The 13252-nt window shown below is 47.2% G+C and overlaps 1 protein-coding gene across 6 annotated transcripts in view; it reads right to left on the bottom strand.

Moving 5' to 3' along the window:
* Ankrd55 (ankyrin repeat domain 55) overlaps positions 1 to 9924 on the bottom strand; it is an 87079-nt gene extending 77155 nt beyond the window's left edge. For 2 of the 6 annotated variants that reach the window (XR_009592413.1, XM_060385717.1), the window contains exon 1: positions 9101 to 9922. Coding sequence is in view for 4 of the 6 variants with exons in the window: in XM_060385717.1 (XP_060241700.1) it covers positions 9101 to 9155 (55 nt within the window). In the remaining 2 variants the exon portion in view is untranslated. Of the gene's footprint in view, positions 1 to 9100 lie in introns of all 6 variants that reach the window. The other 4 variants (XM_021633605.2, XR_009592414.1, XM_060385716.1 and 1 more) reach the window with 4 other exon arrangements.
* Between the last annotated feature and the right edge of the window lie 3328 nt (positions 9925 to 13252).

Genomic DNA, 13252 nt, shown 5'->3' with positions numbered 1-13252 from the left:
GAAGAAGAGCATAAATTCAGGTGAATTTAGATGCCCTTCTCGCTGATTTAAAAAGCCAAGACATTAAAAAAGGAATACCCATGAGTTCTGATTCTCTCTGGTGGAACTAAAGATCAAAGGCGCAGTCTCAGTGATGAAACCAACAGGCCCACAACCAATGTGCAAGGAGCCCAGGTTGAGAGGGTTTTTGTTTATTTGTTTGTTTGTTTGTTTCTTTATCATGTGCCTTGTTTACAGCACTCCGGCTCCCTGAACTGTCTTCTGGAGAAGTGTCAACTCCACACAGAAACAAATGGGCTGAGGAGGCTCAGAAGCCTTGGCTTAGAAGCCAAGCCCTGTCAGTGCAAAACCTCCAGCCATCACAGGGCTCCCACAGGTCACATTCCAGGGCTTTCCCACTCTCTGATCCCCTCCTCCTCTCCCCCTGTTCAGATGCTGAGGCCATTCTTTGCTCCCCAGGCCAGTTTCCATGGAGACTCGTTCGCCCCACCCTGAAAGCGCTTGGGCTGCCATTATGAGCTGAGGTTGCTTGGCCCATCTTCCTGAAGAGAGAAGCCGGGTCCAGGGACAGCAAATGAGAGGGAGAATCATGCTCTGCCAAGAACTCCAGCTGCCTCACCATTCTTATCCTTCTAGTGCCACATGCCAAGAACGGGCTGGTGGAGCGGACTGGTGGGACAGAGAATGCGCATCTTGGGGCGAAGAGTGACGTGAGGAGAGACTGGGAACAAGATGCCTGAGTTAACATGGCTGCTTGACCCTTACCTTGTTGGCCTGGGCAGTCATGAAACCTTGGGTGGGCCAAAAATGGAACCTAGGTCAGAAACTGTGGCAAGGATTAAATGAGATGATTGGAAGGAAGGGTTTGCCACAGTGCCTGCCACATGAGTTGGGGTGCTAGCTCTTCTTGTAACTGGGCTAACAGTCCTGGATGGATTGCTTCTCTTTGGAAGCTGAGACTCAGGAGGGCTGTGCTGCCATCTTGCTCTTGAGGAGCTGGAACAAGATGGGGTATGGCTATGAAGAACGTATTTCTTCATTAGATAAGGGAAGAGTTCATCTTTTGCTTTTTCTTGTATTTTTTTTCTGAATAAAGTACTTATTAATTTCCTAAACAGGAAGAAAGTTTGTCCCTGTTAGAACCAATTGACATTGACTACTCTAACACTGCCGATGATCATTATAAAGGATTTGAACAGTACTGTGATAACCAGAGACACGCACCACTCGAGGGCAATGTGGATTCTCTCTTGAGCTATGAGGAAGACTCAGATGAACTACAAAAGTGCAACTCAATTTTTAAAAAAAAATTGAGGAAGATGATAATTTCAAAAATCTCAATGCCATAAGAGACAAAGAGAGACTACAGAAATGTGCCAGATAAAAAGAAAGGAAAGCGACACGATAACTAAACAGAACGTCCCGACACTAGCCTGAATTCTTTACCTGAATTCTATTGGGTCAGTAGACAACACTAGGATGCATTCAGTAGATTTAACACACACACACACACACACACACACACACACACACACGGGGTAAGGAGAGAGAGCAAATAATAAAATGAGCAAAAAAAATAATACACTATGTGAATCTGGGTAAAACTATTTAAATATTCTCTACAGTACTTTTGGTCTTCTATTTCTGTAAATTAAAAAATTGTCTTTAGGAGCTGGGGAGATGGCAGAGTGGGCAGGAATTCTTGCTGTGTGTGGACTGCAGTTTAGGCCCAGGCACCCCTGTAAAAAGTCAAGCACATGTGTGTGTGTGTGTGTGTGTGTGCGCGCGCGCATGTGTATGTGGGTGGACCTACTATGTGGGCAGAGACAGGAGGATTGCTGTGGCTTGCTGGCCAGTCAGTCTAGCCAAAATGGCCTCTGGCCTTTCTGTGTACATCACATATGTACATACATCCTTCCTCCCACCACTGACTCGCTCATCCATTCTCTTGCTCTCATGCACATGCACTCTGACCACTAAAAAGAAATGATTTTCAAATGAAAAGGTAAAAACTGATTAGAGCACTTGTCTGTTATGTGCATGTATTTTATGTTCTGGGGGCACATTTAGAAATAGAAGTGCTCCCTGCACGGAGTACAGTACCTTCTCCAATACAACCAATGACACAGAACTGTCTCTAACGAGCAAGCGCTAGTCTCAATTTTCCCAAACAGAAACAAAAACAGGCCGCGTATTAAGATAAGGCACCTGTCGGCAGAGAGTTAATCGTGGGGTGAAGCTCTCCCGACTTTCAAAGGTAAATGAGAAAATCTGAGCTGCCGCTCCTTCATGATGTAATGGAACAAGCAGACACTGCCTGAATGCCCCACAGGCTTTCTGAGCATTTCAAGTACTCAGCGGCTGACAGCCGCTGGAAACAGCCTTTCTGTGAGATGGTCTAGCCCAGTCACGTGCCACTTTTCACACCGGTCCTGAGCCTTCTCACCTTGGCCCATATCTGTGGGTGGGTGAGATGTTGGTTTCATCACATCTAGAAGTTTAGTGGTTTTCCTTTTATTCTAGGTGCCAAAAAATGGTGGCCTGGAACTCCATAGGCAAGGAGGTAATCTCCAGAGCTGCTCGGTCCTGCGGTGGAGTGGATGAATAGAGAAGGAGAACTCTCAGTGCAGGGATCCGGTTCAGTTTTGCCTGAGTGGAGGGTTAGACTTCTGAAATGGAACTGGTGAGTTGTGGGAAGCAACAGAGTTTGTACAGGAGAAATGGCTACCCAAGCAGGGGCTTTTTCAATCCCTGATGCCATGCTCAGATTCCCACCCCTAACAACAGAGCTGTCCTGTGGTGGGGAACGCTGCCCAGTGCATCGCTTTCCTGGACTCCAGCCTCCTTAAACGGACTGGTGGCTGTTTGGCCAAGGTGCTCCCTTCGGTTTACAACTATAAAAGGTGCTGGGAAGGTTGGAAGGAGAGGAGTGCTTGGTTACTGCAGGTGGAGTCTTCGGAGGCACTAACAGATATGAGCCCTGGCAGTCTCCAGAATGGACCAGCCTCTCATAACCTGACCCAAGAGCTGCCTGATGGGAAGAGGTGAGCAGAACAGAGCAGGAAGCAGAGCCAGGCTTGCTTTTAGACGGCCCAGAACTTTGGCAAAAAGATTCTTCTTCCATCCCTCACTTCCTCTGTTCTCATTTCTTAACCCAGAGAAGGCACAAGGCTGAGTGTCAGCTCAGGGGCAGCAGAGAATCCCATCCTAAACCCATGGGCTGGCGATTTGCTATAAGCTCTCCTTTCGCCTGAACTGTCCATCAGAAAACCAACCTCACATTCAGTCTTTCAGCCTGAAACCATTAACGAAACTCAGGTAAGGCCTCCTCTTCACTGCCTCCTTTGCCTGCTTTCCCTCTCTCTCTTCCTCAGATCCTTCCAAATTTGTGTATTACTCTTCCTTCGGAAGCATCTGGCTGTGGCCCTGCAGTTTTAACTTTTGCTTTTTTCAGCAAAATGCAAGTTTCTTGGCGTTCCCATTTTAGATGAGAAGTTGAGCTTTAAAATCAGCACATTTGTGTGCTGATCTAAAATAGCACGGGGCAACTTGATTGTGAAGAGAAGTGGCTCATCAATTTAATGTGATTTTTGTTGTTGTTGATGCCTTAATTTCCCCTGCTAAATTTTGTAGCTGCCCAATAAAACAACACACATTGACAAAAAGAACATAGGGTTTGAAGAAAAACAGCTTTGGGCTGGAATGCCAGCTTTGCCGTCCAACTTTGTGGTAATGACGTTGGGTAAAGTCACGTGCTTTCTGAAACTGTGCTGATAAAAGGAATAAAAAGAAAGAGGATCATGGTAGAACTCCACGAGTTGGTCTACGTGAAGTTTATAGCACGGGAGATTGCCTCTGCTGAGTGCTCAGAAGGCATTGGCTCCGCCATCACGCTATCCTCACGGGGCCCATTCAGAGTAGGCACCACAGAGATGTCCCCTTTCATTTCTTACATGTCAACTTTCCACGTAACTTAAATAAGAACGTATTTTTTAAACTAAAAATCATGTTACGATTTTCGCCTTATGTCCTTGTTCGGCCATCTTCTAGCTCACGGTCTGTCATGAAGGTAACTCGGGGCGGTAGGAACCTTGAGGTGGGAATGGAAACACAGGCCATGGAGTTAGGCTGCTACCTGGCTTGTTCTGTATGGCTTGCTCAACCTCCTTCTTTCCTCCCTCCTTTCCTCCTCACTTCCTCCCTCCTCCCTCCCTTCCTGCCTTCCTACTTTCTTCCTCCTCCTCTTTCTCTTCTTCTTCTTCTTCTTTCAAGACAGGGTTTCTTTGTCTCTGTGTAGCTCCGGCTGTCCTGGAACTCACTCTGTAGACCAGGCTGAGCTCCTCCTGCCTCTGCCTCCCAAGTGCTGGAATTAAAGGCATGCACCACTTTCTTATACAGGCCCAGGACCACCTGCCCAGGGATGGCACTGCTCACAGTGGGCTGGGCCCTCCCACATCAGCCATTAATTAGGAAAATGCCTTCATAGACCAACCTAATGGTTGGTCGAGGTTCCCTCTTACCTGATGACCCCAGCTTGTGTCAGGCTGACAGAAAAACTAACCAGCACATGTGCTTTTCTGAGAGTCCACTTCTAGTTCATGTAGCCTTGGAGGTATGTTTGTGTCTCAACTCCTAGGACCTATGATTATTGCTTTATATAGTGTGTGCGTGCATACACACACACACACACACACACACACACACACACACAGTTGCCTTAGATATGAAAATTTGGGGGTAAGTCATAGATTACGAGTCATTTCTCCTGCATTGTCCGGAGCAGAAGGAGACTGAGATGTGCACCATATACTGAGGAGACACATATAAACAGCCTGGTAGATGGAGATGGAGGTAGAGATGGGCATAATGTCGTCATGACAGCCCAAAACTGGAAGAAGCAAGGAAAGGTTCTTCCCTGAAAGTTCTAGAAGGAATATGCTCCTGCTGACATCTTGATTTCAGACTTTGGCCTTCCAGAACCAGAAGAGAGAGGATTTCTGTTGTTTTCAGCACCTGTTGCTGGTGCTTCTTCATTTGCAGAAGCTCCCAGAGACTAGTTAACTGTACCAACCCAAGCTTCCTCTCACCTTCCCAGCAATGCTCCGGCAAGAGACACGGGCTGTGTGTGAGGAGCCTGCAGTCCCAAGGTGGCTGCCTCAGCAGGTCCATTTCCCAACAGCACCACAATAGGACTTGACCCTCCTCACTCTGACCCACACACGGGCTGGCTGGGCCAAAGGAGGCCATGGAAACAAGTGTGTCTCCTGTTTTTTCTCTGAGGTCAGGGTTGGTTTAGACATGGCAAAGTTTTCCTTTCACAGGTTGTGGCAGAGCTGGAAACGTCGACCCCCTCAGTTGTGGAGCATGCTGACGTGAGCAGGAGCCTCTGTGTTGTGTAGTAAGCTGTTTTACTAGAGTGCTTTCTTGCATGTGGGCTTTGAGAGGGAAGACAGCCAGGAGGAACACGTGGGATCAGAGCTGTTGCTATGGTGAGAGCCGAAAGCACAAGGCATAGGAGCAGGGAGCCTTGCCGACATGGGTTTTCTCCTTCTGAAGTTTACAAAGCAAGCTGGAGGCTGGGCCAGTCAGATAACCTGGTCCCAAAGCCCACAGACATCTTGTGCATATGCAAAACTACCCATAGCACATGGGAGAGGAGACCAAGGCCAGAGGAGAACCATTGGCCCAGGCAGCCATGGGGGCTTGAGACAAGACTTCATAGAGAAATACAGTCATGGAAGATTTAACCCATGAGAGCGGTGCATATGGCTCTCCCGTGTTCTCAGCCATGAGCTGAGCTGTGGTCTGTGCTTACCCCCGGTGGTTGCTAGGCCAGACAGCTTGACGAATTGTAAGCTTACAATTGCTTTGTCCTCTGCACAGGGAGCTCCCAGATCTTCAGACTGTGATTGTTCCACGAGCTACCTTGAGCTTCTCTTTGCCTCAATTTTCTTCCCTTGAAATGCTGGGGGGATGAACTGAGCACTTCCCAATCTTTGCTTCTTATTGGGGGAACATCCTGGGGGAGGGGGATCAAGCCGTATTCATACCCATCTTACCGGTAGCTAACCCCAAAGGTGGGATCCAGGCAACACCATTTTCAGTGCCACCAATCCCCAGCCTATTTCCTGTGGAACCAAATTCAGGACCTAGTGGACTTTGTAATATCTGCTGTAGAACATGATCCTTTGAGCATTAGAGCTGCCATTTTTTAAAATTTTATTTTACCAGAGCAGCTGGGCTTCCTTGCAGGAGACCCTCAAAATAGAGCCTGTTGACAGTGGACATTCTTTCGTGGAGGGAGGGGTGGGAAGGATCCTTGGAATCTCACCTTGGATTCTGTCCACCCCCTCCTGTGCCTCCCAGCCATTTGTATGTGAATCTACCTTAACTGCATGTAGCCTTGGTGTCTCTGAAGATGCTGGGACATACAGGCTGGAGGTTTCCCTAAGACTCCATCTATGCAGTAATAGAAAAGTTATCATCTATGCTGGGGTGAGACTTTTTTGGTGGTATGGCAGCTTGGGGGTCACTCATGATCCCATAAGGAACTCTCTGCTCTGTAAGCAATCCTAGTTCTTTGGTTCTCCCAATCCCTGGTGGTCTCTAAGGAGAAGGTAGGCGTTTGTCTATGTGTCCCTAGAGAAAGTTTTCAAAGCCTATTTAAGCTGCTGCCAGAAGAAATGTCTTTGTCCACACATGCACGTGAATCTGGGGCTGTTGGCTCCAGTTCTCTGATTGTTAGGATTCATAGCAGAACCCTTCCCTAACGTTCCACCCGCATCCATAAAAATAAAAAAATAGCTTTTTAAAAAAATAGTTTTTATCTATTTGTTTTTTGAGATCCCCTGGAGTGCACTGTTCGTGGAGATACTGCAATAGCAGGCTGAGACACGGAGTGAAAGAAGCAAGCTCCCGTTTCACCACCCTGCCCTATCTGGTAAGAACAGATACCCACCTCATCTTAGCTAAAAGGTGAGAAACAGTCACACTCAACTTTCCCAATCATTTTACCACAGTTGGCTAAGTGACCTAATATTGAAATCTATCCAGGTTTTAAATGTTATTCGGATCTCCCATGCTTTGAAGGCAGAGGAAGGCCTAGTGGGAAACTCAAACCACATGGGCATCATTTCTGTTAATTATCTCTCAGAAGTTATGCTAAGCGATCCCCTGGGGTCTGACTGAAGAAAGAATGCAAACTAGCAGCCCAGCAGCAACCAAGCCTTGACTGAGGATGGCTACATTTAAGCTGGAGGTCAAGGGGAGGAATGAGGTGGCACTAGAGACAGTAACAGCTGCCATGATTTGAAAAACGCTGCACCTCAGCAAAGTGGCAACCGCTTCTTAAGTATCATACTGTATTTTCGTAACGACCCGGCTACATAAACATTTCCTTCATTTTACTGCAGAGGATACGAAGGCTCAGAGGGGTTAGGTTAAAAACAAAACAAAACAACAAAACCACTAAGGGGGCAAAGCTAAGCTGATTTGCCATTCTGAGCTACGAATGTATGAGCCTCTGTTTCCATCACGGAGTGATTTCAGAGAGAAAGGAGTGAGAAATGCAGAGCTAGCAAGGAGAGGGTTAATATTATGGGAAGGAGCAGGCAGAGGAATTGCTGTCACTTGCTCCCATAAAGGATGCTACAAGAAAATATACTAAACCTGCACTTTAGTTTCGTCCTGAGCTCATGCCAGGTAGGAAGCACCACATTGGAGCAGATGAATTCATTTTTGAAGGCCTCGTTCTTCTGTAGTCAGCCCCTGCTCTCCCAAATTAGTCCCCAAAGCAAGCTCATTGTGTTTCTCTGCGGTTCCGTGGCTCAGCAACGCTGTTTTTTAGCCAGCATGAACGGTTTGATTCTAAGCAGACTCCTCAGTTCTGCGGATTTCCATCGTAGAACAAAGTGTACAGAATGAGGAGGGGGCAGGGGACTGGGATAAGCCCTCTTCCTGTGGGGCCTGTCTCCAGACTCGAAGTGAATCAAGATGTTCTCAAGGTTCTCTCTCTCTGTCTCTCTGCCTGCCTGTCTGTCTCTCCCTCGCTGTCTGTCTCTGTCTGTCTCTCTCTGTGTTTGTCTGTCTGTCTCTCCCTCTCTCCAAATAAGATTTGGAGAAGGCTCTATCTACCCACTGCCTCAGCAATCTAAATCTAAGTTTTTATTTGAGAAACCTTCTGAGCAAACATCATTCATTCATGAAGCCAGAGATAGATCCAGGGGAGGTAACACTGGCCTGAAGAAACGGAATTTCCTAACCAGGCTTCCACAGCCACCATTTCATGCTATAGCTGAAAGAAAGAAATTTATCAAAGAATCTCAGTGTAGAAAGCAGGTTAGATGCCAGATATCTCATTAAAAAGGTTCTAGAAATATCTGTTACATTTAAAGAGTGGACCTCTCCCCCCATACATAGATGAACTGTATAGCTACACGGATGACAAATACATGATTGGAGGCACACAGCATCTGCAAAGTCACTTATGTGGACTGAAGGGCTGTATGTCTGGTGATGATAAGGATGTATTAATTTCATAGCCAAAGCCTGTGGAAGATGACTTCCTTTATGCAAATCAAGGGTGAGAAAAAAATATTCTGTCATTGCAACTAAATAATACTGGTCTTAAATCTCTGAACAGTCTTGAATGAGCTTTTGTGTCAGCATGAGCTGTCTGTGGGTCATGACTCTCTTGGAGGAGAATCCACAGTGGTTTGGGAAGACACTAGTGACGAAATATTAGATTTACGATTTACAGGCTGAAAGAGGCATGGGATGCATTCTGATATCACTTTCTCTAATATACTCCATGGCATGACATAAAGAGCACTACCTAAAGTCGCTGATGTGCCTTAAACCCAAGCTAAAGAATGGGCTAAGGAATACATCAGCAAGACAGAAAGCCCATAAGCTTCTTTGTTTTCTCTTCCTAAAAGCTTATCAAACGAGAGGAGAACGTTCTTAACAGGTTTGCTTTTACACACACACACACCACACACACACACACACACACACACACACACACACACACACACACACACGCCTTTCCTTACAAACTGCTGTGCTCAGCATCAGGGGGTGTGGGAAGGCATCGTTTTACCTTTTTGCTGATCAAACACAGACGAGGTGCTGAAATCCATGGTAGCCTGTCTCATCGTTCACCATCAGAACGGCAGAAAACATTCAGAGCTCCGGAGAGGGAGAAAAACCATCCCACACATCCAGCGCTTCAGTCAGCTCCAGCGTCGGGGGGCTGAGGCTTGGAGAATGAAGCGTGCGTTAGATCTGCAGGTTGCCTTCAAGCCCACCGTAGAAAAGACGTAAGATACTCTTGCTATAAAAACTGTGGGGGAGGAAGCCCATTCATCATCTATACTCACGTGTGTGTATACTCCCGTCCCCTGAGCAGACAGACAGAAACGTTCCAAAACCCTAAAATAAAACAGTCTTCTGGGGGTGGGGGGAGGGCTGCCTTGGATCTGGGCCAGGACAATACTGCAGCCCCCAGAGCTTCAGCTGCTGGAAGGCCGCTTTAAACCGATAGAAATCTCAATGAGTAAGTGAGGATTCACGGGGCCAAACGGAGCATGTGCAAAGCGGCCAGCGCGCAGACCGCGTTCGGGCTGTTTGTTCCTGGTGGAGTGAGACCCGCATTTGGGTCACGTGAGCAGAGAGAGCGCCCCTCTCAATGGAATAGGACGTAAATACTGTAGCAGGAGGAGGCAGGGCCACGGCCCCACTGAGCAGCTACGCACCGCAGCGTTCTCGTCGTGACAGGGCGACTGGTGGGGAGGGGGCGGTGGTGTTTGAAAGGTCGTAGGTCAAGGCTCAGGTTATCTGTGGCGACTGAATCAAAACAGCCTGCAGTCACAAGGTCACGACTGCGTTCTGCCCGAAACCCGACCGGTCTCCAAATGTCCCCCTCTGACGTGCAGCTCAGCAAGTGGCAGTAAATTCATCCGCTAGGCTCAAAAAAAACCTGAGGGGGAAAATCTTGCTCTCTCTTGCGCACTGCAGAGGGGACAGTGAACTGTCTCTATACAGTTCATTGTATTTTTTTTTAAATAAAATGAATACATTTCATTTGTGGCTTTGGCTTTGTATCTGTGTATGTGCGTACGTGTGTGTGTGTGTGTGTGTGTGTGTGTGTGTGTGTGCTAATCGGCATGCAGAGGCCAGAGGTCAACCTCAGGGATCTCTCTTTAGGAACACCTTCCTTGCTTTTCTCCAGCTTCTCCCTCAAGCCCAGGCCTTGTCCATACAGCTAGGCTGGCTCTCAGCAAGCCCCGGGGTTCTCCTCCTCTCTGTCCCCCCCCCCCCCCCCCCGCCGTGCTGGGGTTGTAAGTGACATAAGCCATTTTATGTGTCTCGCTCGTAAGGACAAACCCGTTTTCTTTTTAAATAACAAATATTTGAATTTGGAAATAAACGCAGGAAGTGTTTTTCTCTGCATATGGGTATATTAGTCCCTTTTGTTGTTGCTGTTTGTTTGTTTGTTTTTGTTTTTTGGTGGTACTAGGGAATGGACCCAGGCTTCATATCCTAGATAAGAGCTCAGCCACTGAGCTGCACTCTTAGCCCTTACACTTGTTTTTGTTGCACAACAATCCAATCTATTGTCTGTGTTCTTTTGTAGCAGATACCTTTCTTATCTTTTGCCTTACATTTTCTAGGTGCCTATCATTTATTTTCCATTAAAAAAAAATATAATTGAAGGGACTCACATCCCTGTGATACCACCACTGCTCACTCGCTAATAATATGACAGTCACGTACTAAAGCCGGCACTCACGCACCAGCGCTACTGTTCGCTTCACAGTACTATTCCCCAGCAGTGCTGTTAACTACCCAGCAGTGTTTTTAATCACCCTGCCTTCCCCCACGGGCTCCTGCCTTCGAAATACTCTGCACTGTTTCATTTAAAGACACAAGCGGAGTGTAGGAAGACGGCTCCGTGGCTCCGGTTCTTGCTTTCGCATTTTTAGAGCTCAGACCTCTGGGTCTGTACAAACAGTGGCTGTGACCTATGGCTGGAGAGGCAGACGCAGGGTTCTGGGAACAAGCCAGATGGGTAGACTATCAGCCGGCTCCGGCTTCAGCCGAGAGACCACGGCTCAACACGTGAAGCGGTGAGCAAGCAAAGAAGACACGTGTCAACTCTGGAACCGCCCCACACACATGTGCAAACGTGTTCACCCACACATACGTGTAGCCCCACAAGCAAATACATGGAGAGAGAGAGAGAAGTACAATTAAAAATTTCAAATATCCGCGGACGTGTGCTTTGTAACCCATCACCCAAATATACGTCATAGGTAAACCTCTTATTTCCCAGCACCAATCTCTTGTATTAAAGATGCCGCACAACTGAGGGCACTGGGGGCAGATTGGGGAGTCTGTTTATTATTTTTCTTGTTACTGTGACAAAAATATTTGAAAAAAAAAACAAGAAGGGAGGGTTTATCTTGGCTCTTGGTTTGAGTACAGCTGGGCATGGTAGGTAGGGAGGTCCTGCTGGCAGGGGTTTGAGGCAAGCTGGTCACATTTACATTTGCAGGAAACAGATCACTTTCTTATTCAGCCCATTGGATGGTGCCGCTCACAATTATTGGGCCTTCCTATCTTAATTAACCCAGTAGAGAAACTTCCTTACAGACATGCCCAGATCCAGGGTCTAGATCCTATCAAGCTGATGATCAGATTAATTCTCACAGGAAGAAAACTGCTAATTATGGTAGCTGATATTCAGGGAGGGATGGCTTAAGCCCACTGAAGGGACAGGCATTGCTACCACTCAAGCTCCAAAAGAGGACAATGAAGGGTTTAGAGGACTCTCCCTCTCATCCATCTGGTCACTGCCCACCATCGCAGCAAGAGGGCTGTGCTTCAGTCATTTCTAGACCACTGATCATGCAGATGTGAGCAAGACAGGAAAGGTGCCACATGCAAATGAGCTGCACTCGTGGGTGCAGCTTCTGTTCTTGGTCACGCTGCAGCCACACGCTGGAGCCTTCGGAAAACCAGAGTAACTTTTGCCCAATGCATTGTTGACAGATGAGCTAGGCGATGCCGGACAGGGGAGAAGAACAGCAGCTGAAACCAGCTTCCTGATTCTCCAGCCCGTTGCCTGGAGAGTTTCTGGACTGTTGTACGGAGCGGGTAGTGGGCTCAGTGATACGCAGAACGATGCCTGATACATGTTCTGATTCTCAGAACCCATGAATATGACCTCGTTGGGAAAGGCAGTCTTTTCAGCTAGAAGGAAATAAAGGAGCTCTATTTGAAATCAACCTCACTGGTTTGCATTGTTCAAAGGGACTCTCAGAGGGAAGACCTGGAGTGAGTCAGCCTCCGGCCAAGTGTCACTTGTAGCCAACAAGAGCAGGAAGGAGTTAGGAACCCATTGTCTCCTAAAACTCTAAGAGGAGTTGGGCTCTGTCAACACATTAGACTTTGAATGTTTGGGTTCTAGACTATAAGATAGTTTTTGTTGGCTGTTGGAAGCCACCAAGTGATCATTTTCTTACTGCCGCTTTAAGGAATTAACACAGAGGAGGACTCTCAAAATGAAGTCTCCCTGTTTACTAATTTTCCGTGAGAGCATTTGCCAGTGCACGCACCCAAGTGATATGTATGGACATTTTCATGGTTGTAGCTGGGGCTCATTCTGAAGAAAGGCAGGCGTGGCAACTGAAGGGGATGTGGGCTTGTGCTACATAGGCGTGGCTTGGGCAAACTTCATGACTTTTTGTAGCTCCGCATTTTAATCTGTTGCATGGAAACCTTACTCACCAATTTCTTATGAGAATCCAGGGATATCATTCAGTCACCTTTCTGGGTTTCAAAAAATATCGGATTTTTTAAAAAAGTGTCTTTTCCAGTCCATTTTGAGTGAGGGTGAAATGTCCCACTGCAATCAAGAGAGAAATTTTTTATCACCCCAAAAGTCCTCTAATGCTCCTTGTGGCTAGCCCCTCCCCTGGCAAGCACATACTCACTACCTATTGGCTACTTTCCCTGTCATTGTGACAAAGTTCCTGACAGGATCAACTTAAGGGAGGAAAGATTTATTTTGGCTCCCAGTTTCAGACTGTCACGGTGAGCAAGATACAGAGAATCATGCATGCTACATGGAGTTCCTGGGGGAGGAAGAGTGAAACAGTAGCCCTATGGCAGATCACAGAGCAGGGAGACCAGGCCGGCCTGGAAACACGGCCCTGCCCTAACTCTCCACAGCCACTCCTGAATGACC

The sequence above is a fragment of the Meriones unguiculatus genome, chromosome 6 (genome assembly GCF_030254825.1).
Source record: "Meriones unguiculatus strain TT.TT164.6M chromosome 6, Bangor_MerUng_6.1, whole genome shotgun sequence".
In the NCBI taxonomy this organism is placed as follows: domain Eukaryota; kingdom Metazoa; phylum Chordata; class Mammalia; order Rodentia; family Muridae; genus Meriones; species Meriones unguiculatus.
This window is presented reverse-complemented; position numbering and strand designations above follow the sequence as displayed.